Consider the following 20,470-nt stretch of genomic DNA (forward strand, 5'->3'; position numbering starts at 1 on the left):
GGGGGGGGGGGGGGGGGGGGGGGGGGGGGGGGGGGGGGGGGGGGGGGGGGGGGGGGGGGGGGGGGGGGGGGGGGGGGGGGGGGGGGGGGGGGGGGGGGGGGGGGGGGGGGGGGGGGGGGGGGGGGGGGGGGGGGGGGGGGGGGGGGAGCTCTCTTTGTTGGAATCATGATAATATCTTGAACGTTTACACAAACTACCCATAAGTATGAACAGCCTTTTGCTCATAATTGGCTTGGTCTAAAGATTATAATCGCTATTAACAACCCTTAGTCATACACACCGCATGTACGTGCATTTTAACTTTTCTGCAGTGCAAGTTGGCTCCTCTTTACTGTAGGTCAAGTGCCTGTAAGATAACCTTGCGTCTACACAGGGCTGAGGTTCTTTCAATATTTTGTAGCGATATCCAACCATCTGACCAAGATAAGAAAGTACCATAAGATGAATATAACCATTGCAGCTATTCCAACCTCCACCAGGAATTACCCAAACCATTAAACTAGGACAAGACTAGTTTATAACACTCGTAGTGTGCCCACAAACATTTTGGAGAACCTTGAGAGTTGGAAAGTTGAATGGAGAAGGAGCTCTTCAATTGTCTCCCTACAACCTGAGAGTTAGAAAAGCATAAGCAAAACGCCTCCAAGAAAAAACTCCAAACAGCACCTGCAAAATCACATCTTCAGAGAAACTTTTCGAGGTTTATGTACCCTCTTGCAAAGAATACAACAAAGTGGTCCTATCAAAATGACCGTCTGACCAAGATCTGATCCAAGGTGTTGACTCTTCCGTGCATAACCTATTAGATGAAGAACTTAACCTTCTTGGTAATCTTCACCTTCCACAAAGAAGAAAATGGAACCACTTGACAGCTTCAAATTGACCAAACACGGGAAGAAAGAATGATCGGAGAAACCATTGGACAGACAAGGACTCTAAAGGCGAACATCCCCCCAACCAACGGTTACACCAGATTAATATACTATTTCCTAAAGGTCTTTCATTCAATTCCACACCAATGATCAATTCGTTGAAACACCTCATATTCGACGTCGTCATAGCTAGAACTTTCGTTTATCTTGAAACTATAACGGCCCAAGCTCACCGCTAGCAGTGACCTTGGATTATTACAAATGGTATCAGAGCTAGACACCAGGTGATGTGCTAGTGAGGAGGCTGAGACCTGAAGGGGGGTGGATTGCGAGATTCCACATCGGTTGGGAGGAGAATGAAACATTCTTTATAAGGGTGTGGAAACCTCTCCCTAGCAAGCACGTTTTCAGAACCTTGAGGAGAAGCCCAAAGAGGACAATATCTGCTAGCGGTGGGTTGTTACAGAAACACTTGTCCCTATTAGACCAAATCATTTACCCACATCCTCCAACTCCCACCAAAAAAATGTTTCCAAGGTAAGACGTCAAATCATAAACATCATAGCCAAAAACCTTTCTCCATCTGCCAAAGAAAATTGAATAGAGATGGAAAAGGCAATGGGAACCAACCACCTCGTCAAAATCCAATGGAACCAGCTGACCTTCAAAGGGAAGACATTGATGAAATACCCTAAAAGTGAATTAATTACTAGAATTTGCACAATGTGCAAGAAAGAGTGCGATCTTCCATCTCTTATTTCACGCATCCAGGCTTGCATTCTAGAGGGGTGAAAATTGCTAGAACCTTTTTTATATGTGAAATAAAAGGAGCTTAATAGGCTCCTAACGCCAAAAAGTGAACTACAGAAGAGCTCATCAATTGGAAAACAATGCAAAAAAAAAAGAAAAAAACTAAAATTTTTGAAGGGGTCTTTATGTTGACACCAGTATAGAGCATGAAATAAAATCAGGTCCTAGACAATAACGCAATGGTAAATAAAATCAGAGCATTCGTCATAAAAAGTATAATACCATGTTAAAAATAATTTAGGAATATGCATATTTTAGAAGGAAAAGAACCAAAATCAAAGCAACTTCAATCAAGATGAAATGTGATCCTCAATCACATCTGAATGATCAAAATATAAACTTATAGTATGCAAATTCTTTTTAGAAAGAAAAAAAAAAAAAATCCTGGGTGGTCACCTGTTCTTGCACTCCTTCAAACTTGCAGTTTCGAGCAAGCATCACCAAAGCATGCACACCACCTGCTAATGCAACTTCAGTACTACACCTATCATCAGCTGCCAAATTTGCTAGTGCACCAGCTGCACGTTCCTGAATACGCATGTCAAGCAAAATTAAAATCTATGGATTATGAGGAACTTTAATTACCACTTGCAAAGGTGTAATGCTCAAGGAGGATAAGGGAATAAAGATAAGATAAGACAGAAATAGACTATTCAGATACTCGCAGATACCAAAAACAAATAACGAAACAAAACTGAAATGGAGAAACTTACAAGAACTCCATCACCACCAGAAGACCATTTAAATATCAAATCAACTAAAGCTCTTACTCCACCAGCCTCAGCAATCGCACCCTATTTTTATTTAAAAAATCCATTATCAAAACTGGAAGTTAACAGTCTCTAATTCTGCTACTACTGAGAAAAATACAATGTGTAAACATCAGACCTTGTGTTCCTCGCCAACAGAAAGATTCCACAATCCTCCAGCAGCCTCTTCTGCAACTAATCTATTCATGGATCGTGCAAGACCTGCAAGAATATCAATTCCACCTTCTTCGGCTACTGCCTTTGCAACATTAGCATTCACGGACAAGTTCGCTATGGCCTACACAAGAAAAGGAAAAGCACATTAAGTTGTTTCGGCTCAAACCCATCAACTACAATTTATAGTAGCATTGAAATGTTCATGAGAAATGGGTACAAATGGAATAGTACATGTCTCAATCATCATCATAATCAAATCAGCCAACAAAAGTTTTGTAAAGTGCTTATTTTCCAGTTATATATCCATATGAAGTTTACCTTTGCCGCCTCAGACTGAAGCCCTTCCCTCCAAGACTTTGCCAAGTTTAGAAGGAGACATATTCCACCACGTCGCATAACCTCTTCTGCCCTTCCAGAGTCGATACTAGCATTTTCATCATCAATGACGACAAAGGTTGCAAGACCTGTTGCTGCCCTTTCTTGAACATCCTCTTGTGAACTCTGCATCAAACTAAGTAACAATGCTGCACCCTGATCGAGCCAAAAATTATCCAGACCATGCTGATTGCTCTCAGCAATACGCAGAAGATTATGAGATAATATCCACTCGAGCCACGTCATTATCTCATCCAAACTCTTATTTTTATTCTTCAAAATCCTCCAACCTAACAACATGTTTTCCCCTTGTGTGGTAGTATCGACAAATAAAGAAGCAATTTCCTTCACAACATCTGTGAAAAGGGCAAGCAACAATTTTCCTTTATATTTGCTGGCAGTGACGCCAGCATCTTCTTCCAGAACTGAACAACTGAAGGCACACAAGATTCGTAAGCTCTGAGATGATGACATTAATCTTGATACAGTAACAGGACTGATGTCAGTTCGTGAGACATCTAAACAAACCAAGCTAGGCAGCTTATGCCACTGATGTGAAACGGCACCCCACTTCATATTTGAGGTCCCAGCAACTGAGAGAAAACGAACGGATGCTATGTTTCCAAGGGCCATCTCATCTACATTCAGACAATCAATGAAACCAATATCAAGCAAATTAGGGCAATGCTTTGATAGAGCATTGAGAGCCTCTGCATTGACATCCCTAATTCCAGAAAGCCTAAGCCTTTTCAACTTAGGACAACAAATAGCTATTGCTTTTATAGCATCGCTACTGATCCTTTCACAGAAATCTGGCCCAAGCTGGAGGCTTTCAAGTGCCTCGTGCCGAGCTGCAATAGCAGAAAGTGTAGCATCAGTAATTTTCCTACAGTAATCACCACTTATTTCACGCAAATTCTTTGCAAGAAGAAGAATTATTGCATCAGCAGACTCTGCCCCACGAAACCTGAGCTTGTGAAGATTCTTGCATCTGGAAGCAAGGGAAGCAGCCATTGCAGCATCAATTTTGTGTGCTCGAAGATCAAATGAAGTCCACAAGCATGAAGATAAACCAAGAACTCTCCATGTTCTACATGTTGACGACAAGTTTGCCCGGTCACGATAATTCAGACAAGAGAAAAGCTGAAGGACTGTATCATCAGGCAAACTAGTCCAATCTACAGTCTGTTTATTGTCCAAATCAGCAATCTCACTTTCAATTTCAGGGTAGCTTGGCAAAATCAGCTTCTCCTTCCCCTTTCTTGTCACCTTCCTCCGCACCCTCCGATTCATGTTCCACCCAAATCCAGAAACTCAGATACCGGTACCCCGAACCTCAAGGAAATTTCGAACAACACAAACGAAACACAGGAATGCACCAAACCATACTCTCTAAACCCAAATCCCGGACTCCTTAAGGCGCTGAATGGGGATATATAAACCGACGGGAACTCTGTTCAATTACTTCAAAACCCTAGTCCTCCACAGAAAGAAGCTACGATTGCGTCAGAATTGATTGTAAACTGTTACGTGAACCCAAAAAAGGCAAGTTCGTGGGCAATGGGATGGGGAAAAAGAAGAATGAACAAATTAATCCGGCTTATGGATTGATTATATGAATGGAAATCGTGGCTCCGTAAAAGCTGATAGTTGTTGGTATCTGGGTGCGCCGGTAAACCCTGAAATCTTCAAGCTTTTGGAAGAAATCAGGACACATTGAATATGATTGATTGAAAAACGTCGGAATTGAGCAGAAGAGATGAAAAGGGAGCGTAGATTGCAAAGAAAGGAAGGGAGAGAGAGGGAGGACAGAGCTAAGAAAGGGTTGGAGAGAATTGAGGCAATGTTTTGACAGAGTGGAAGCTCAAACCCTCAAAGCATGTGTCGTCCACCTCTCTCCCCTATTTTACTTTGTACTGTTGTGCACCAAATAACCACAGGCATATGCATACAGGGAGAGAGAGGGAGAGAGAGAGAGAGAGAGAAAGAAATTGGGAAGAGGAAGGTGGAATGGTGGGAGAAGAATTACAGCACTGAGATGAGAAAGAGGGCGAGACAAAAATGGTGTGGATGAAGAAGAATGTGATCAACTACGCAGCTAATCAATCTGGGAAGGAGAAGGGAGCATCATGAGTTTGATGCTGTCCATTGTATTGTGCTGTATTTCTACCACATGGGTTTCCAGATTTTGTCTATGGGCAGGCCACCCCACAGCTTGCCCTATCGATTCAATTTTAGGTTACACCAAATCTTCTCTCTTTCATACTACCATCCTAATATTAATTTTTGGAAACAATGTAGATTAATATGATATCCCTAAAACCGTGCTGCCTATTAACGTTACTTGTTATTAGAATTAATTAGTTACAATATATGAATGAAGTTAGAACCTTCTAAAAAATCTAATTAAATCAACTTGGTTTGCTCTTATCAGTTTGTTTATTCAATTCACTCCATCTTCACCATCCATGTTTCAAAGATTTTTTTATTTTTTTATTAACATATTTTCCCTTGAATTTACCAACTATGTGACATATTTCGCTTAAAAAAAACTATAATATAGTAAGAAAATGTAGATTAAAAATGGTAGGATTCAAGTTTTACCTTTAAGATCTTACCGAACTCGAATCTTAAGTATTGTCATACACCAAGCGCATAGATAACAATTTAATTGGCAAAATTGAATACATTATAAAACTTTTATCCATCTCACCTCATCTTTAGCTTTTGACGTGTCGTGTAATTTACTAATATTACAAATGAATTTGCGGTTAAATATATAAACATTTCTCAAATGAAACTAACCGACTCTTATTTACCATGCATTGATCAGCGATCAACTCTCGTCATTTATAATCGAGTTATGAAAGACAATAGTAAACTCTTTTTACAGTTCGACAATAATAGAATGGGATCGAAACCAATAATTTTTAAGATAATAATTTAAATAAGCTGTGTTTTATACACGTGAAGAGGGGTTCAAATTACTTGCAATGGTTGATAAGCAAAGTCAAAGCAATGATGGTGCTCCAAGGCCGGCTCAGGAGATCTAACTTACTCATCGGGAGATGGTGAAAAATAGAAAAAGTCCATGCAACTTGGTGATCTGATCTTTAATCTAATGCAATCACTGTAAAAACATTTCATTTGCGTTGGGGGGAGGATAGGAGTTAATGCTTATTTTCTAAGAGGTTTCTCAGCAGAAAAGGCAATAAATTCAGCATATACATTGAGCGGTATGGAGTTCTTAGGGTGATTCGTCTCAAAGATCCATGTACCTCAAAAAAGACAATCTTCAACTCCTAGTTGCAAACAATATCAGAGTAAAAGGCTATTGTCCTCCTCTGACAATCCTTGACGTTTAACAGTTCCACATCAAAAACTTCAAACTGCTTCGAGCTGAAAAATGTGGAAGGCCCCACCTGAAGATAATAAAAAGTCGAATCAATTGAGATAAATCATCAGACATCACATCAGTCGCAGAAAAAAAAAAAAATGGAGACCATCGAGGCAAGCAAACAAGTGAACATTAATGCGAGCATTCTGCCTTCTCGACTTAAATCATTAAGACATGGGTATCCATCCATCCATAAGTTTTTCAAGATATGGGAACTGTGAAGACAATTTTACTCCAAGACAAATCAATGAAGTCTATCCGCATCTCTGATTAGATAACAGAAATCCAGAATTCCTCCTCTGTCTTACTTGCATTGAAGAAATGCACAAAATAAGTGGAGCAGATTACTACCAGGATCCAATTCCTCTTGTGTCTTGCTTGCATGGAAGCAATGCACAAAATAAGTGGAGCAGAAAATTATCAGAATCCAGTTTCAGAGGCTGGCAGATAAGAAAGGACAAAAAGGCGAGTTTGTGGCTCTACGACAAGGCAATATTCTCTCGTATCATGCCCATTCTGAAGTTGTCTTTGAATTTAATCACAAGCTTCCTTTTCATATTACTCGCAAGAAGGAGCGTTAACTTGTATATATTTCAGAAGAAATTTCTTTCGTTCCAAGATGTAGCCAAGGGAACATGAGAGAGAACTATAAATGACTATGCAAAGGAGGTTATGTACTGAGGGAGGAATTCACTTAATTCAATGGAGTTCAGTAGTTCTTCATCTGATTGCTGGAGGCTTAGGTTTGTGAAAATTTTATGCAGAAATTTGTGGCTATTGCATCTAAATGGGTACAAAAAATTTTAAGAGTGAATGCGTTAAAGAACTTTACTGTTGCAAATACGAGGTTGCAGGTTTGAGGTTCTTAAGGGAGCTTGGTTTATTGCCAAAAGAAGAGATCTTATGAAAAGAAGTCCTAGAAGATTCATCATCGAATATAACATCTTTGTGAACTTTCCTTTTCTCTGAAGGCAGGAAAGTGTGACAATATTTCTTCTTGGGAAGATGTGTGGATCTCTGAATAGCTCGATGTTTTTTTTCTCTAGTCTTCATTAGGTGGCCACTAACGTAGTTTTATCAAACAAGAATAGCTGGAAGGCGAACAAAGGTGGTTCACATATGCAGGATAGAAGATTGTTCATTTGATAGAGAGATAATTGAGCTAGCCAAATTCTCAAAAAACGTGCTGGGGACTCCTCACCAAGCAACAGTAAAGGTTCTTTGATCTAATAGTTGATGGTTCGGGCATCTTGTCATGCACGATTCAACTCAGCCGTCTAACTAGCAAATCAGTGTTCTGACCCAAAGCTGTCCCAAATTATTTACTATTTAGAAAGAAAGGCCCTTAACATTAGGTGGAGTCAACAGGACTGATTGGGTTCAGAAGGTCATTCTTTTATTTTGCCCTCGTCCATATTAGTGTGTACATTGCAATTGTGAGAATGAAGATCTAGAAGGGCCTGTTTTTCCAATGTCCCTACATGAAAAGATTTTCAAAATAAACTCCGAAAGGAATTTTACCTATTGCAGTGCTTCTCCAAGAGGCTTGGAAATTATTAAGAACATCTACTCTGTGGTCCCTGGTTTAAATATAGAACCGAGGTTTTCTGGATTAGTAAGATTTATTCTATTAAAGCTGGTTTGAGGAAATTTTTGTAATAAGCCTTCTTGGGTTGATTTCCTATCACCTGTTGGACGTTTGCTTTTGTCCTCTTATTTTGTCCAACTTTTTGGCCAATGCTTGCTGGAGTTCCTTTATTACATTGCTCCTTTATCTTGAGTAGGCGACTACCTAACTTGCCCCAACCTAGTATATAATCTTCTCCAATAGCGCTTATCTATCGAGAACCAAGTTTTCTGCTAAGCAAGAAAACCTTGTTTAATTTGTTGTGTACTAATATAAACCATCTCATGGTAAAAGATAGAGCTTTGTCTAGCTGGAGATGAAATGAAGGGAAAATTAGCAATGGGAGGTCAAATTATGGTTGGATTTTCCTTAAATAACTAAAAATTGCAGCATATATAACAATCAGTTATAAGAAACTTAAGATGCTTATATAAAATTGAAGCAACAATCGTATGCTTGAGAACTCACAGGTGGTCCAAGTTCTGGTGGAATTATTATTCTCCTCTTTCCCCCTGGTCTCATGCCTCGAATTCCTTCCTCAAATCCTGCAATATTTCAGATGCTACGTGATTATTTTCAACCGTAAGTCAATCTCTTCTTGCTTTTACAAGATTGGTGAGCGTTTTTTTTTCACTCTTTTGTGTGTGTGTGGGTGGGGGTGTGTGTGGTGAAGGTGGGGTAGCTTAACTACCTGGGACCAACGCATTAGTGCCCACACGGATTCTGGCGGGAGAACCCTGCAAGTATGTGCTGTCAATTCGACGACCAGACTCATTGTAGCCAACATAGTGAAAAGTCACCTGAAAGGGCCTTCAGAGTCACAATGTACACCAGGAAATTCCACTAATGTCAAAACCATGCAACATAAAACTAAATATTAATCACTCATTACAAAATCGGCTGTTTGTTATAGGTTGGTGAATTATTTTTACCATCAACATTTGAATTGTTTAACAATTAGACATGTGAAACCAAGAAGCATTTTTCATACAAATTTCCAGAGATCAATTGATAATTAGTTTTACCATCTTCATTTTTCACCTCTCAAACTCAGCTTTGTCTTTCAGAGAGTCCTGAACTTAACTAACGGAATTAAAATTATCTTATGACATCAGAGATTGGGATTCATTTCCTGCTCTCTCTCTAATAAAAATGAACTCTTAATTCATACTGACATCATAAAACGTGACAAATGAACGGGCGAGCCAAGCAATATTCATCTGACTGCATGCTAAATTCTCTTCTAGTCCAGGATATCGTCCAAGGATAGAAACATGTGACAGACGCCAAAGTTAAGAGTTAATAAGAATGCTAATACTGCACTACACAGTATAAAGGGCACCTTTAACTACACCGTATTGGTTCGCTAATCTTGAATGTAACACCACTAAAAGATAAATATTGTTTATGCTAGACAATTGGAGAAAAGATATTGGAATTGAAAAGAAAAGAGAATAAAACCTGCTGACCATCCTTGGGGCAATCACCATTACCAACTTCGATATCCCAATATATGAGCCCAGAGTCTCGTTTTACATAGGTCTCCGGTGCTATTACCTTAACCTCAAAACCTGAGCCACACATTAGAAAACATGTAATCTTTTATATACATTTGGCTTAATTTTACTCTCTTCTCTTTTCAGGTACATTTGGAAAGGCAATGCCTTGAAGATACCCTGATACAGCTAAGGAATAGAAGCATGATACGAACCTTCTCGGACAAAGCTTGGGAAGTCATCAGGTGCATTGTTTTCTCTTTGCCTCCTTTTGTTTTGTTCTAGTAAGCGTCTTTCATCATATGGATTCTTAAGCTTTGTCTTGGCAGAAGAATCCCGAGTTGGAAATAAACCTGTAGTTGATAAGAAAAATAGCAGAATCTTTCGCCTGGAATTCTCATTGGATGATGATATATAAGAATTCTCTCCACTGAGCATGCACGGAAAATTTTCTGGTCAGCACTTAACTGATTCAAAATACCTTCTTCACTGTGAAATACAGAACACAATCATCAACCAATATTCAAAGTCTAACCTGGTGTGATTGAAACTATGACATGAGCAGCAGCGCTGTACTTGCTTGATTTGAGTTATGAAAGCTCTTGATTTTGGACATGCTGAAAACGCCACGTCTGCCAGGGCGTCAACTGACTGATTAAACCAAAGGTACAGGTAGAGATGAAGCAATACAATATTCCCCAATTCAATGAGGCAAACAGTCAACTTGCTACTTTATCTCGTACAATCACTACTAACCCAGAAACTTAATCTAATCAATTGTGGTACATGTAATAAAATCAATATTTTAACACACCCTTCATTTGTGAGTTTGAAAATTTATCCAACAAGTGAAAGTCAACATTAATTAGATAGTAAATTACAATTAGAAGTTCAAACACAAGAACTCTTATTAAATCACCTACTTAAGAGTTCAATCTGTTGGGCTAGCTTAAAATTTTAATTAGACAAATATATATATGTATTCTGGTAAATGAATAGGTTAGAACAGCTGAACTACGAAAAAATGAACTTGCAGATGAGGAAATAATGAGGAGACGGGGAGGAGAGATCAGTAAAGGCGATAAATCGCAGTCCTCTTCTACAAGCGACTCTTAAGCAAAGAAAACAAGATGATACGAAGCAAATTCGCATGAAAGTTGATAATCTGAGTTCTATCCATCACTAGCAAACTCCATCAAGTAATAGCAGGGTTCATTGTGAATATATAAAAATAGAAAACACCAAGAATGCGAGTATAAATCTATGTACATTCCAGGGCAAATAGAAGAAGATGGGGAGTGGAATGGGCCTTACAAGGTAGAGATTGGGCGGAGGTAAGAGAGGGCGTTGAGCAAGGAACAAGCATATCTTCTGCAAATACAATGGCGGAAAACGCTATGGCATGGCCGTTTTCCTCTTATTCCGACGGCATTATCTTCAATCTTCTAACTAACATCATATGTTATCTCATCTCTTATGCCGCCCTTTTCCGAATTTCCCGAAATGCCATTTATCCCCCTATCCTCCTAAATCACCCATCTATGCCCTTACACTAATTTTTTTTCTTTTTTTAACACCTCGGTCATTATTATTACTATTTTCTTTTTTCAGAAAATAGGCTTTTGAAAAATAAATATGTTCAAAAGAAACAGGTCTTTCTATCCAGTCTCTGCTTTTGTTGAAGTTTCAAATTAACTTTTAGTAAGATATTTTTGTTTTATTTTATTTTAGAAAAATTATTATTTTTTAATTCATATAAGGGTAAGGAGAGCTGACCCACACAAGTATATATATATGTGAGTTCGTTGATTTGTTCATCTGAACCACCATCTTATGTTATGTTAATATCTTCAAATCAATAACTTATGTCCCATCCAAATAAAACCCTTTTCATTTGTGGCAAAGAAAAGGTTCTCCATTCATCTTAATTTCACCCTAAGATTTCTCATCGTCCATTCCTATCTCACTCCCCTCCATTCATCTTAGGGAGCGGATTACGCAGACCTAACCAACCTATGAACTCACCAGCATCTCCCAAACAAAATTTCCCATCCATACACACAAGGAAACACAAAATGGGATCAACGTTCAATCGGCAACACCGCCGCCCATGGGTTTGATGGGCATGGAGGGACGCTGTACACCAGCAGCCGCTGCTGGATGGCAGGTGGTGGAAGAAGATGAGGAAACTGCCACACGCTCACACTGAGGACACATGGTGAGGGTGGTAGGAGGATTCATGTGCATATAGAGCTGTGGAGAAAGCTTGAGCGCTCTCAACTCCTGCACCTCCTTCTGCAGCCTTCTGTTCTCCCCTGTTAGATTCTCGCAGCACCTCTTCAAGTACTCGCAATCCACTTCTGTCTGCTTCAGTTTCGTCCTGCCCATCCACAATTTCCACACCAATTAATCCCACACTAAACTACATTATTCACATTCTGTCACACAATTCAAGGCTCTTGAATCAAAATAAATCCTTCTCTTCACAATTTTGACCTTCCTACTAAAAAACCAGAGGCAGAGCACCTATTAATTACGAAAGCAACGACTCCTCCGCTTTTAACGAGGAGGCGGTTTTAGCAGCCCTGGATACTGAATGATTTGACTTCTAAGTTCTGAAACCCAGCAGACTAAAATGTCCATACTACCCCGAGTTCGAAATTTACTTACCTTGCCCTTCTGTTTTGAAACCACACCTCCACTTGTCTCGGTCTCAGATTCAGCTGCCTTGCAAGTGCCAGCTTTTGCTTCTGACATTTACAAAAATAAAATAATAAAGGAACCAATCAATTTAAAGGTAACGTAAATGTAACCGAGATTCTAGATAAACCCGTAATGTCAATAAAGTGCAATTACATCTTTTCTTACAACTCCACCGAATATTGACTTAAACACCCTCGTGAAACTCAATAGTCACCCAAATTGCCACAAGTCATTTACATGAAGTAGAGAGAGGAATCGTACGAAATGACCAAATTACCACTTACTGGATTGAGAGTATTGTGCTCTTTGAAGGTCTCCTCAAGAACCATCGACTGTTCCTTTGATAGCCTCAGCTTCTTTCTCGAGGCGTCGCCACCTCCGCCGTCTTCATCGTCGCTCCCTTGTGAGCACGAGGCTCTCTCAGCCTCGGCCTCCGCCTCCGCCTCGGCTTCTCTCTCGCTCCTCTTTCCACTGATGCTAGAAACGGTACTGTTCGGAGATGAAACGCCGTTCTCTTCCTCGCCGTCCACGACAGTCGGCAGCCGATTCACGTCGATGCCCCTAAGAAACGACCTAGAATCGGCATTTCGATCTAACCGAAACAAATAAGCCAAAAATACAGAACCGACGGTTCAGAAACTCAATCGAACGAATACTCATAAATTATCAAAATCATCAGTTCTCTAAGAAACGACGACGACAATGGCGAAATCGGAGCAGAATCTTCGCATGAGATACAATCCTTCAAATCATAACGGATCCACCACAAACTCAGAAGAAACACAGTAGAGCAATAGATAAAATGCAAATGAAAAGATAAGAACACAGGAAATCAATAAACTACCAGAAAATTGAAAGAGCTCATTCCAAGAACCATTGCGGATGTGATTATGCATGGAGTGCGATGGCCTGTGAATGTGAGTCGGCTGAAAAGAAGGCCGAGTCGGAACTCCCAACCCTAAACTCAAAGTCAGCCGCAACTCGTCATCTCTACCGCCCATTTTTTGTTCCTCCAAGAACCAAAGACTACACAGAACAGAACGAAATGGCCCAAAATGCAATGATGGAAAATATATAGGGGAGAGAGAGAGAAAGAAGTGGAAGTAATTAATTAGTGTTTGGATTCCGGGAAAGCAGAGAGGAAAGAAAATGGTGGGAAAAATGGGGAGACGGTGCAGCAGGGAGATGTCATAGCTTTTGCTGGTGATCTGCAGCAGAGTAAAAGCATGGATGGGACTATATATATAGATACAGGCAGAGAGAGAATAAATAAATAAATACATATACATAAAAAATAAAATAAGAGAGAGAGACACGAGGGGTGTAGATGTAATCATCGCCTATGTCAGAGAGGCTATTGGCTCAATCATGATAAAATGGCTTTTTTATTAACACCCCCCACTCTCTCTCCTCTCTCTCAAGAAACTAACCATGGTTACATCAATAGAGTTTTACCATGGTTAGCCCGCGAAGCAGCTCAGTTGAGTTTTTTTTTTTTTCTTTTTAAAAGGAAAAAGAAAAAAGAAAAAGCGGCTTTCCCGCTGGTTGACCGAGTACACGTCCACGCGCAATAAATTATCAGATGATGATTATGCTGCTCGAGATCACGTGGAGTGGGGCCCTTCTCTTGACAGCTCCACATCACAAGGCAAATTGGTTATATCCAAAGGTAGTTTCAGGCGTCGAAGGGCCCACATGATGGGGCCGAGAGAGCGTGGATTACAAGTGCGCGTGGAGTTGGAGGCATTTTGAAAGAACTGATGGGGGAAGGAGGGGGTTACCACATGCAAGTGCTCCTTCCCATTTAAACCATATAACAAATAAAAGTGTGGAAACATGGGATTTGACTTCTGGAGTCCAATTCCGTTGTGAATTATTATTCCAATCCTCGATAAAACTATAATAAATACAATTTAATATCTGCAGATTTTAATAGTTAATGTATTCAGAAAACAGTGAATATAAGAGTTAAGAGGTTAATTTTTCAGTAATTTTGTCCATTTACGATTTAATAAAAATACATAATAAAAAGAAATGGATGCGTTGGTTCACTAATGTATGGACCATTTTGAAGGGGAAAGCTTCTAGAATCTGGATGTTAAAGAAATGGAGGTGGTAGGCGCGTGAGGAGGAGGATGAAAGTGGGAGAGAAGTGGGGGTCACGTGGGAAACATGCAGGAGGTCACATGCAGGGAGGGGGACAACACGTGGTCCCATCATTGCACTCGTGTGTGTTGCTTTGTCTCTCCTTCTTCAGACAGCCCACTTGTCCACAATCATTGGATACTCTTTCATTCTACCCACGCGCCCACCCTTCACGCTCCCCTTCCGGCTTATTAATTTTAGATATTAGACACAAAATTAAATATATCTTAATTTTATTCACTCTCTTTTGGGTTTACCAATGTCGCGCGTAAGGAAAGAAAAAGGAACAACCCAAAATTGCGCATCTCCAAGTTCAGGCTCAAATATTGGCTACCTGCCCTTTACATATTTATTTCTATTTTAAGAACCAAAATTATAGATAAAATACTAATTTTTTAAATAATTAACCCCACCAATTGTTCAAACCCACCATACAAACATTTCAGGCCCAGGTCCATTTACCACACCCCAACCGCCCACACGGCTTCTGACTTCCCGACGGCGATGGCGACGGCAACAAAATGGGGAGGAGAGAGAAAAGCGAAACCGGACAAAAAGAGATGTAGGAGAACGGAGGAAGTGACGGTGTTAGCAACGCCCACTGGTGGTGGGCTTTGGCCGGCGCAACACAGCTTGGTTGGGGTATCGCCTCTTTTCGGCGAGGATTGATCGGCAATTCCAGCCTCATGCCCTTAAAGGCCTTCGCTGTTGCTTCGCTTTTCGTCGGCGGCGGCGCCTCGTGTGCCATCGCTTCCCTCAAGGCCTCTGGCATCCACAAGGTTCACTTCTTTCACACTGCATTTACCAGTCGCATTCCTTTATTTCTGGAATTAGGTTAGACGTTAATTCGGTACACTTATCAATCTGGTTATGTACTCGTATCGCCATTTGCAGAACTAACTGAGCAAACCAAATCTCATCTGTCAGTATGCTGTGAATTTAGGCTCTTTTTTCAGGAGAAATCCAAGTTAGCTTGGTTAATTTTTAATTGAACTATCAATTTCGTTGAATTGAATACTGAAATGGAACAAGGAATGAACCTAATATAGGAGCAGTCCACTCATTGTTGCGAGTATTAGTTTTTTAGGATACTTTGTTGCTGATATTAGTTGTGTTTTTTACTTTGAGCATCTTTTTCACCTGGCTTGATGTTTGAATTTAGTAAATTTTTTCACAGGTTTTTGAGTATTGGATGGTTTATGCATAAATTTTGAATCCAGGGTTTGATTAGTAGTTTTTGGTTTTGGTTGGGGTGCATTGGAACAGGTGGAAGACATGATGGAAGAAGGGGCTAGTATTAGGAGTGGATTGGGGATTCGTCCAAGGCCACAAGATGAATGAATCTTATTATATTCTATGGGTAACCTGAGAACATCTTCTCATTCACCTTCACCTTCACCTTCTCCTCACCTTCACTGTCACTTTCAGGAATCCAAATTCATACCACAGACGACTGTGCACCTTCTATTGATGGTGAAACAGTCACGAGGAGTCCGATTCCTTAATTAGAGGACTCCTGAAATTATTTTGTGTGTACCACTGAAATGGCATTAAGGATTAAGAACCTGTTGGAATCACTTTTTTCTATCTCCATTACTTTGCTTCACTGCTTACTTTTATATGTCCATGACCTTCCTTCGCTTACATTTCCTTTTTTTTTCCTTCTATTTTGGTAAAATCATCTTTTCTGAATCTGTCAATCTTGGTAAAATCCTCATAACTTCCAACAATAGAATAGATTTACTGTGCGTAATTGACCTCAAAAGCCTACTGCTATAAGCATAATCCCATCAAAGTTAGTGCTCACTTCTCTAATAACTACACTAATAGTACCCTTCTATTCTTTCAAGTAAAGCCTATCATCGGTGGCTTGGACGATATGCTTACTATTTTCAAGTAAAGCCTGTCATAACAGAGTTCCACAGAGTTGATAGAAGAGATAACAGTCATGGGCATCATGAATGAAAGGTACCATGTTTTATGAAAACTCATATACCTCTTGGGGTTCCAATAAAGAATTATGCAATCAAATCTGAATATGCCACCTCAACGCCCTTGTCTAATTCACAAAATGAGGACTTAATTGGCTCCTGCACTCAAAACATACACTGTTTTGAACCAAATATTTTCACTTGAAAATATGACAGAATAGATTTCAAGAAACGACAGTTAGCTACTGAGAGACCTGGGGAATGCCTTTTGAAGCAAAAATCTAAGCTCAAGACTTTTGTCCCACAAAGCCTAAAACCATAAAAGGATATATTGTGTGAATCTTGAACACTAAGGAACGTCGCTAATTGTATTCCATTGCACATAAAACTGAACCTATTCAGTAGAGCATGAAATGGAAGCATAGAAAAATATGACATACCCTTTGATTCTTTTCACTGCTTGACCTTTAAGAAGATCTTCATCACACCCTCTTCCACTTCTTCATTCTCAGATTTGTTGTCTTCGGCGCTCAAGTACTCCTCTTCCCCAACCTAGCTATAATGCTCAATGAAATAAGCTATGAAGTTCAAGGAAATAAATTACTCTATACCAAAAAAACATACTAACATACAGAAAGTTCCAAATCATCCATGTCTTCAAAATGGTCAGACCCACTGTCAGCTGCTTGTGAGTTTCTCCCCCCTTTTTCGAAGCCGACCCCACCATATGCGATGAAGTCCAGAGGACCTGTAGGACCAATGTATTAAATTGTTAAACCTTGACAAACAAAGCCTATAAATGGGAAGCTGAAAGAAGAGAACATATGAAGAATCGTCAGTACAAAGGGAAAGTAAAAGGTTACAGCAGCTGATGAGAACAGAAAGGGAAGAAGGGTCGGTCATTCAACCGAAGCACCTGATATTCACCCAACTTTCCTTTATGTAAACAGTCTTTAGACCACTTTCTCATACAATCTCACCAAAATGCATGAGTCATATAACAACACTCTCTCAACATATATCAAGATATGCGCAACAAAACCATCATCCTCATAAATCACAAGAACACATAACAACACTTCCAACATCCCAGTCATTACCATATCAACACAAGAGTACAACATATTCGAATATTCAGAAACCTAACATTCTAAAGCAATATAAACAAGGTTCCAAGGGTAGAACTCAGTTCGGAACCTTATTCAGAGTTCTTCCAGAGAGTGTTGGGTGGAGAATTAATATTCTTACCCAAAACATTAAACCTCAAATCGAACACTTGGAATCAGTTCGGAACAACAAACAGAGAGATCCCAATAACTATTATAAACTAATTTACAGCACTAAAAACAAGTTCGAAAAGGGCCAAAGTGTGTTGTCACCTACTGAAACTCACCATACGGGTTCAAAACTTCGCTGGAAAGCGCGTTTGAATCGCGGTTCGAACTACTCCTATTATCTTTTGAAAGCTGCCAAACAGCAGCATCAAATGCTTGCTGGTTGATCGAATAAGCTTAATCCCATATTTGAATTTGTTAGGGAGCGGGAAACCCAAAACTAAAGTCGGTTGGGTGTGGGAAAGTGTCAAACAATGTGGGGAAAGGGAGTACAACGTTGCTATACTTGCCAAAATTGAAACCAAAATCGTGTGGGTGCCGCCAGAAATGGTCACAGATGTGGGAAAACACGAAGTAAAGGCAAAATCGGTGCTCTTTTTGTTTTGCTGTTTGGGTATGTGACGAAGTAAATGTTATATAATTATATTATGAATCTTCGCACTTGTCAAACGCTACTTTATACAAATAACCTGAAGAGAATAAAAAGTATTCGAACATTTTTGAAGTGGGTCCCACTCCAGAGGGAGTGTACTTGTCTGAAGAGTTGCATCTACTAATATTGTATTTATTATGCTGATTAAGAGGTCTAATCTAAACTTTACACCTCTTAATTAAAACATTTAAAAGAAACTTTTTATTAATTGTTTGTTTGAAGCATGCAACTTGTTAACACACATTATATGTTTGATTTAAATGTTATTACATTTTATTAATTTTTTTTTTTTTTTAAAAAAAGTAACGTTTTCCTACAATTGTGCAGGTGAGTTGAAGTTTTTATTATTAGAGCATTGAAATAAATATTATATATATAAAGGATTAAATTGAGAATTTAATCATAATTATTTGTGGGCAAATATGGTAATATTGAATAAATTATGCAAGCGATGAATGCAGACAAATGGTCAAAGTTAGTTTGTTTAGAGATGATTTTATCCCTTTGAAAGAAAAGAAAAGAAAAGAAAAGAAAAGAAAAGAAAAGAAAAGAAAAGAAAAGAAAAAGGTGTGGCCCAATTCCAGGTTTTACTGGACTCAAAACCTCTAATACGGTTACCCAATTTTAATGCGCAAAAAAAGTTACCTTATATTTGTTTACAGGAAGTCAACCATGAGTCCCCTCCTTCTCCCTCATGCATCCTCAAGTTCATTTCATTTTTTGTTTTGTTTTAATAAGATTAGTGCACTGTTTGGATATTGAAATAAGAAAAGGAAGAAGAAAACGGAGATTAATTAATGAAACAGTTCTCTAATTTATTGGAACCAAAGATACTCTTGATCTGATATGAGAACATGATGATAAGGGTGGTGGTGGTGGTGGCGGCGGCGGCGGCGGCGGTGATTTGGATGAGTTGGTTCATCATCGCCCTCGGCAAAGCCTGTAGCGAGCCTTTCTGGCCTCGTACCTCTTACACCACATCGTCCTGCTCTCAATACAAAACTTGGCTTCATCTTTCCCTTCCAGAATGATGGCTGGTATCGAAGACGCCACAAACACCACCTTCCCAAACAACGGCGGTTCCTTCCCTCCCTCACGGTAGTGCACATACACCCTCTCAATGCACGCTCCGAATTGTCTACATCAAAAATTATATAATATATCCAATTCTTTAATAAAAACAGGGCATGCGTGCGTGCGTACCGGGTGAAGAAGTGGACGATCTGGTGCTCAGTCAGCGGGTACCCATTGGAGAAGGTCAGAAACAGGCAGCGATCTTCCTCCGGCGCGGAATCGTGAATGGGGCTCCACTCCTTTGCATTTGGGTTCAGGTCACCTCCTCCGTTGGTAGTCCCCTCCTCCACTGCCTCCTTATCACCCATCTCTGCCTCCCTCTCTCTTTCGCTGTGTGCTGCGCTGTGTCTGTGGACTGTAAAAAAAAAAAAGAAAAAAAAAAGAAAAAAGAAAGGGACTGTGTGCTTGGAGAAGGGAAGTGAAACTGTGTGTTGTTGAACACAAAGGGAGGGGTGTTGAGAAGAATATATAGAATGGAAAACACAAACAGATATGAGTTAGGGGAATGAACGGCGTTGGGAGAATTGTGCCATTGCTGAAATGGAAACCAGGAACGGTCAGATCATAAGAGTGCGATGCAGGGACACCCAAACACACACAACACACACTCATATATGAATCATTAGCAGTTGTAAGCTTAGCTTAAATGCATTGTCTCTCCTCTATGCCCTCCAAGTGTGTATTGCCCGTTTCCACTGCATGCATTGTCTTTGGCCATTCCCCCTAATATTCCTCCATTCCTTTTCATTCTCCCTCCCTCCCTCCCTCCCTCCCTTCTTCATTTTAAATTCCATTTCTACTCCCTCCCTTTCATTTTTTCTCTTCCCAAGCCAACGCCGAGATCGAACCATCCACGGATAATTAATTGGTCGAACATCGATTACAAATAACAACATGCGATATTATAATTACACAAGCTAAAATTAATGATTTAAATAACGCCTTTCATATATAACGTCATGGGGTTTCCATAAATAGCTTGTGTGTCGATCTACTTTTTGCATGCTCGATCCATAATTTATTAGTTTTGTCGTATACATTATTAATGATTGATAATAATATGTCGGATTGTCGGAGATAATTAGAAGGCGTTACTGTTGTCGTGTACTTGTAGTACAATCATTTTTGTTGTGTTTTAAATATAATCCTAGTCTAACACATGTATCGATTCTGGTAAAGTTATATTTAAATTATCAAAGTATAAATTTGATAGGAAGACAACCTAAATACTCTCCGTGACTATAACTTAACATTAAGATATTCACACAAAAAAAAGAGTAAAAAGTAATTATGCAATAAAGATAAAAAGAATATATTTATAAAAATAGAGAATATAAGGAAAATTGT

At 39.6% G+C, this 20,470-nt stretch overlaps 4 protein-coding genes and 2 long non-coding RNA genes across 8 annotated transcripts in view; 1 reads left to right on the forward strand and 5 right to left on the reverse strand.

Annotated features, from left to right (window-relative positions):
- The window catches only part of LOC111479203 (protein ARABIDILLO 1), a 10,245-nt gene extending 5,057 nt beyond the window's left edge, over positions 1-5,188 (reverse strand). The window contains exons 1-4 of the mRNA XM_023123755.1: positions 2,927-5,188; positions 2,571-2,729; positions 2,396-2,476; positions 2,079-2,210 (exon numbers count right to left, since the gene is read on the reverse strand). Coding sequence (XP_022979523.1) covers positions 2,079-2,210; positions 2,396-2,476; positions 2,571-2,729; positions 2,927-4,276 — 1,722 coding nt within the window. The 5' untranslated portion in view covers positions 4,277-5,188. The remainder of the gene's footprint in view (positions 1-2,078; positions 2,211-2,395; positions 2,477-2,570; positions 2,730-2,926) is intronic.
- Positions 5,189-5,893: 705 nt separating this feature from the next.
- Positions 5,894-11,040, reverse strand: LOC111479210 (peptidyl-prolyl cis-trans isomerase FKBP20-2, chloroplastic). The gene is made up of 7 exons (XM_023123766.1): positions 10,818-11,040; positions 10,039-10,135; positions 9,719-9,933; positions 9,469-9,578; positions 8,699-8,807; positions 8,476-8,552; positions 5,894-6,405 (listed from the first exon to the last, which is right to left on the reverse strand). Exons 1-7 carry the CDS (start codon positions 10,867-10,869, stop codon positions 6,286-6,288), a joined length of 780 nt encoding a protein of 259 aa, XP_022979534.1. The 5' UTR covers positions 10,870-11,040; the 3' UTR covers positions 5,894-6,285.
- Positions 11,041-11,376: 336 nt separating this feature from the next.
- LOC111479209 (homeobox-leucine zipper protein HAT3-like) lies at positions 11,377-13,461 on the reverse strand. The gene is made up of 4 exons (XM_023123765.1): positions 13,051-13,461; positions 12,491-12,798; positions 12,174-12,253; positions 11,377-11,883 (listed from the first exon to the last, which is right to left on the reverse strand). The coding sequence occupies exons 1-4, from the start codon at positions 13,205-13,207 to the stop codon at positions 11,592-11,594; spliced, it is 837 nt and encodes a 278-aa protein (XP_022979533.1). The 5' UTR covers positions 13,208-13,461; the 3' UTR covers positions 11,377-11,591.
- Positions 13,462-14,656: 1,195 nt separating this feature from the next.
- LOC111479216 lies at positions 14,657-16,043 on the forward strand. The gene is made up of 2 exons (XR_002717628.1): positions 14,657-15,130; positions 15,618-16,043. It is a non-coding gene; the product is annotated as an uncharacterized LOC111479216 (long non-coding RNA).
- On the reverse strand, positions 15,112-18,285 carry LOC111479215. 3 transcript variants are annotated; one of them, XR_002717627.1, is made up of 3 exons: positions 16,723-18,285; positions 16,348-16,441; positions 15,112-15,175 (listed from the first exon to the last, which is right to left on the reverse strand). It is a non-coding gene; the product is annotated as an uncharacterized LOC111479215 (long non-coding RNA). The 3 variants fall into 3 exon arrangements; XR_002717625.1 differs by having other exon boundaries at positions 16,348-16,592; XR_002717626.1 differs by having other exon boundaries at positions 15,115-15,175; positions 16,348-17,089; positions 17,199-18,285.
- A 482-nt stretch (positions 18,286-18,767) lies between these two features.
- On the reverse strand, positions 18,768-19,466 carry LOC111479214. Its single transcript, XM_023123771.1, has 2 exons — positions 19,253-19,466; positions 18,768-19,187 (listed from the first exon to the last, which is right to left on the reverse strand). The coding sequence occupies exons 1-2, from the start codon at positions 19,429-19,431 to the stop codon at positions 18,971-18,973; spliced, it is 396 nt and encodes a 131-aa protein (XP_022979539.1). The 5' UTR covers positions 19,432-19,466; the 3' UTR covers positions 18,768-18,970.
- Between the last annotated feature and the right edge of the window lie 1,004 nt (positions 19,467-20,470).

This window comes from Cucurbita maxima, unplaced genomic scaffold (assembly GCF_002738345.1).
Source record: "Cucurbita maxima cultivar Rimu unplaced genomic scaffold, Cmax_1.0 Cma_Scf00005, whole genome shotgun sequence".
Classification (NCBI taxonomy): Eukaryota; Viridiplantae; Streptophyta; class Magnoliopsida; order Cucurbitales; family Cucurbitaceae; genus Cucurbita; species Cucurbita maxima.

Bases quoted from the DNA above. Each gene is read 5' to 3' on its own strand.
- LOC111479210 (XM_023123766.1), bottom strand. From the start codon at position 10,869: ATGCTTGTTCCTTGCTCAACGCCCTCTCTTACCTCCGCCCAATCTCTA. The intron at 8,808-9,468 runs GTTTTATTCTCT...AGGCCCTTTCAG, and splicing joins GCCCCAAGGATGGTCAGCAG to GTGACTTTTCACTATGTTGG. The intron at 6,406-8,475 runs GTGAGTTCTCAA...TATTATCTTCAG, and splicing joins CACCAGAACTTGGACCACCT to GTGGGGCCTTCCACATTTTT.
- LOC111479209 (XM_023123765.1), bottom strand. From the start codon at position 13,207: ATGGGCGGTAGAGATGACGAGTTGCGGCTGACTTTGAGTTTAGGGTTG. The intron at 12,799-13,050 runs GTAGTTTATTGA...TGTTTCGGTTAG, and splicing joins TGAGCTCTTTCAATTTTCTG to ATCGAAATGCCGATTCTAGG. The intron at 11,884-12,173 runs GTAAGTAAATTT...GTGGATGGGCAG, and splicing joins TTTCAAAACAGAAGGGCAAG to GACGAAACTGAAGCAGACAG.
- LOC111479214 (XM_023123771.1), bottom strand. From the start codon at position 19,431: ATGGGTGATAAGGAGGCAGTGGAGGAGGGGACTACCAACGGAGGAGGT. The intron at 19,188-19,252 runs GTACGCACGCAC...TTTTTGATGTAG, and splicing joins ATCGTCCACTTCTTCACCCG to ACAATTCGGAGCGTGCATTG.